The sequence below is a fragment of the Urtica dioica genome, chromosome 4 (genome assembly GCF_054948205.1).
Source record: "Urtica dioica subsp. dioica isolate 48M chromosome 4, U.dioica_male_clone48M_v1_H2, whole genome shotgun sequence".
In the NCBI taxonomy this organism is placed as follows: domain Eukaryota; kingdom Viridiplantae; phylum Streptophyta; class Magnoliopsida; order Rosales; family Urticaceae; genus Urtica; species Urtica dioica.
The window spans coordinates 20,855,658-20,859,187 of NC_142759.1; the positions used below are offsets into that span (position 1 = coordinate 20,855,658).

Here is a 3,530-nt window from a genome sequence, read left to right on the forward strand (position 1 = left end):
CCTCGGTGATAGTCACTCCTGACTAGGATGAGCCATTCGTGATCATGACCGATGCCAACGACTACGCCATATGAGCAGTTCTTGGGCAACGACGAGGAAAGGCTTTCCGTACGATATACTATGCAAGTCAAACCCTCAACGATGCCCAAGTCAACTACACCACCACCACCGAGAAAGAGCTTCTAGCAATGGTCTTTGCCTTTGACAAATTTTGACCCTAATCATTTGGTAACAAGACCAATGAATAGGGACTTCGGTACTTCATGGACCACGCGGAAATTCGGTACTTCATGGCTAAGAAGGATGCAAAATCAAGGCTCATTCGGTGGATTCTTCTCCTTCAAGAGTTTGATGTGGAGATCCTAGACAAGAAAGGAACGGAGAACCTTGTCGCCAACCATTTATCACGCTTTGAATACCTCACTCATGTTCCCGATCGAAGCATGCCATTCAACGATAATTTCTGGGACGAGAAGAAGTTCCTCTCTGACATACGTCACTATTATTGGGAAAAACCGATTCTATATCGGCAATGTACATACTCGATAGTTTGAAGATGTGTACCCAACGATAAAATCCCCTCTGTGCTCAAACACTGCCATTCCTTAGAATGTGGATGGTACTTCGGGCACAATCGCAACGAAAAAGGTTCTTCAAAGCGGTTTCTTTTGGCCGACTCTCTTCCTGGACTATCGAAGATTCATCGAGATGTGAGACCGATGCCAACGAACCGGAAATATCTCAAACTGGAATGAGATGCCCTTGAAGAACATCTTGGAGATAGAGCCTTTTGATGTGTGGGGGATCGATTTTATGGAACCTTTCCCATCTTCAAACGGCAACAAATACATACTCATCGCGGTTGACTACGTGTCGAAGTGGGTCGAGGCCAAGGCATCTCCGACAAATGATGGCAAGGTGGTGCTTAATTTTCTAAAGCACAACATCTTCACAAGGCATGACATACCACGAGCGATCATGAGCGACTGAGGCTCTCACTTCTATAATCGCCAGTTCTCTGCGCTCCTCGCAAAGTACAGTGTCACTTACCTGAAAGTTCTCGCAAACCACCCATAATTCAACGGTCAAGCCGAAGTCTCCAACCGCGAGATAAAGAAGATTCTCGAGAAGACAGTGGAGAGCTCATTCAAGGATTGGACACACAAGCTCGATGATGCACTATGGGTTACAAGACTGCCTTCAAGACCCCGTTTGGGGATGTCGCCGTACAAGCTTGTCTACGGCAAGGCTTGCTATCTTTCGGTGGAGCTTGAGCATGGAGCTTTATGGGAAATGAATCTCCTCAACTTTGACCACAAGACAGCTGGGAAACAGATAATCCTCCAACTCAATGAACTCGATGAGTTTCGCCAAGACGCATTCGAGAACGTGAGGATCTACAAAGAGAAGACGAAGGCATGGCATGACAAGCATATCGTGTCCAAAGATATCAACCCGGGTCAACAAGTCCTCCTCTATAATTCCCGGTTGAGACTCTTTCTCGGGAAGCTCAAATCAAGATGGTCCGGATCTTTCACAGTCACGCAAACATTCTCGTCACGCATGTTTGAAATCGAAGGCATCAACAGTGTGAAATTCATGGTGGACAGACAACGAGTAAAGACGTACTACGGAGGAGTCTTTGAGAGTGAGAAATCCGTGGTGTACCTGAACCTCATCGATTAGATAAACAGTATTCGTCAAGCTATTGACGTTAACCAAAGCGCTTAGCGGGAGGCAACCCATGCTTTTCTTTCGTTTCACTCATTATTTCATATTTCTTTCATTTCGTTTTTGAATTCTCTTTGGTTTTGTTCTCTTTTTATAAATACAATAAATAAATAAATTGTGCTCGAGCATGCGTAATTTTGGGAAAATTGTGCCCACAAAGTCACACGCGCGGACCGCGGCTAAGCAGGAAGTAGAATGCACGCCGCAAGATCTAATTCGCGCGGCGCGTGGGCAAAAAAAATTCTGAGCCGTCAGTTCCAGAGTCTTATGCACGCTCCCCGCGCATAAGTCATTTTTTGGTCTGCGCGGCGCACACCCGCGAAGTGAAGTTTAAATTTTGAAATTTGGGAGAAATTTTTACTTCTCTTTTTTTTTCTCTCCGAATTCCTCTCAAACCATAATTATTTTTCACTCTAAAACTCAATCTTTCACGAACAAAACATAAATTTGAAGACCATATCATTTATATTTGATGTTTACATTGTCAATTTTGTGTTCTTCTCTTTGATTTTCATCTTCTCCATCCTCTCAATCTCAAGAACTTCAAGGTAACTCTTCTAAACTCAATTCTAAGGGTTGATTGATGATGAATGGGTGATTGTATAGTGCTTTTCTTGTGTGTTTAATGTTGTCAATTGTGTGTCACATGTTCATAATTGTTAAATTTGGCTTGCAAACAAGGTGTTTGATAAGATACGCTAGAGAATTTAGAGTCCAAAAATTGAAATATTTGTTCCGGGTTTGGGTCTATAATTATGAGGAACGGTTTGAATACGTTTGGGGGAAAGTTATTTGAGTAAATTGATCACGTATACTAATATTTCCAATTTGTTACTCGTGTCTGTATGTGTGGATGCATCGAGTCTCGACATCGCGTGTCAACCTCAAACGTGTTCGTCGATCTGGGGTGGCCTTACCTTCGAAAGATAAAATTCCGGCATAGGTTTAGGTTGCTAGATGCTCGAGAGAGATTTAGTGATATGATGAGCGTGTGTATGAGTAGTAATGTATGAATGATAATACTCGTGCTTGAATTCCCTTGAATCTGAACCGAAGATTGAACTCGTGAAACCGTAATCATACCTCTCCCTATCCGTTTCTTTTATTAATTAATTTATTTAAATTGCTTGTTGAGAAGTTTGTGACACCCCTTCCTAAATTTCTTTGAGTTCTTTTTGTACTAGTGAAACTTGAGTCTAAATTTAACTAATTCTCGTGGGATCGACTCGCACTTGCGATTTACTATCGCGATCACGTGTACTTACGTGTGCGAGGAAATTTCGCAACATTGAGTTCGATTTATGTATTCTTTTCGACATCTCATTGTACCTTGTATTTGATTTTGATTGGTGTGAAAAGTATAACTACTATTGCATTTCTTATTTCCTAATGCAACTAGCATCATTTCACATTTATAAAACTGCCAAGTAATTAGTTAAGTATATATGACCTGATTAACCAGATATCTCACTTTCAGACTCGCTATTCAAAACCCTAATTATACGTTTATGAAATTTATAGAAGAAAAGACAAAGGAATGGGAGTCTTCCATTATATACGGCCAAAGTAACATGATGTTGTGAATAACACAACGGTATGTTGTGACTCCTGTTATCTTTAACCAATTAATATATAAATATATATATATATATATATATATATATCATGTTTATCTACAGTCAACACATTTCAATTATCTTTGATAATCTCTTGAAAAGAAGATGAAAACTAAAGATTTAGAGAATTTTTTTAAATTACGTCATAAATATATATATATATATATTAAAAAAAAAACTGTT

The 3,530-nt window shown here is 40.2% G+C and overlaps 1 protein-coding gene across 1 annotated transcript; it reads left to right on the forward strand.

Annotated features, from left to right (window-relative positions):
* Window positions 1-756: 756 nt before the first annotated feature.
* LOC149401148 (uncharacterized) lies at window positions 757-1,686 on the forward strand. The gene is made up of 2 exons (XM_089610605.1): window positions 757-913; window positions 1,091-1,686. The coding sequence occupies exons 1-2, from the start codon at window positions 757-759 to the stop codon at window positions 1,684-1,686; spliced, it is 753 nt and encodes a 250-aa protein (XP_089466731.1).
* Window positions 1,687-3,530: the final 1,844 nt, after the last annotated feature.

What these genes read in the sequence shown, in the direction of transcription:
- LOC149401148 (XM_089610605.1), top strand. Translation starts at nt 757, where the DNA reads ATGCCCTTGAAGAACATCTTGGAGATAGAGCCTTTTGATGTGTGGGGG. An exon ending in GGCATCTCCGACAAATGATG is followed by an intron (nt 914 to 1,090) that starts GCAAGGTGGTGC and finishes TCAACGGTCAAG; the next exon opens with CCGAAGTCTCCAACCGCGAG.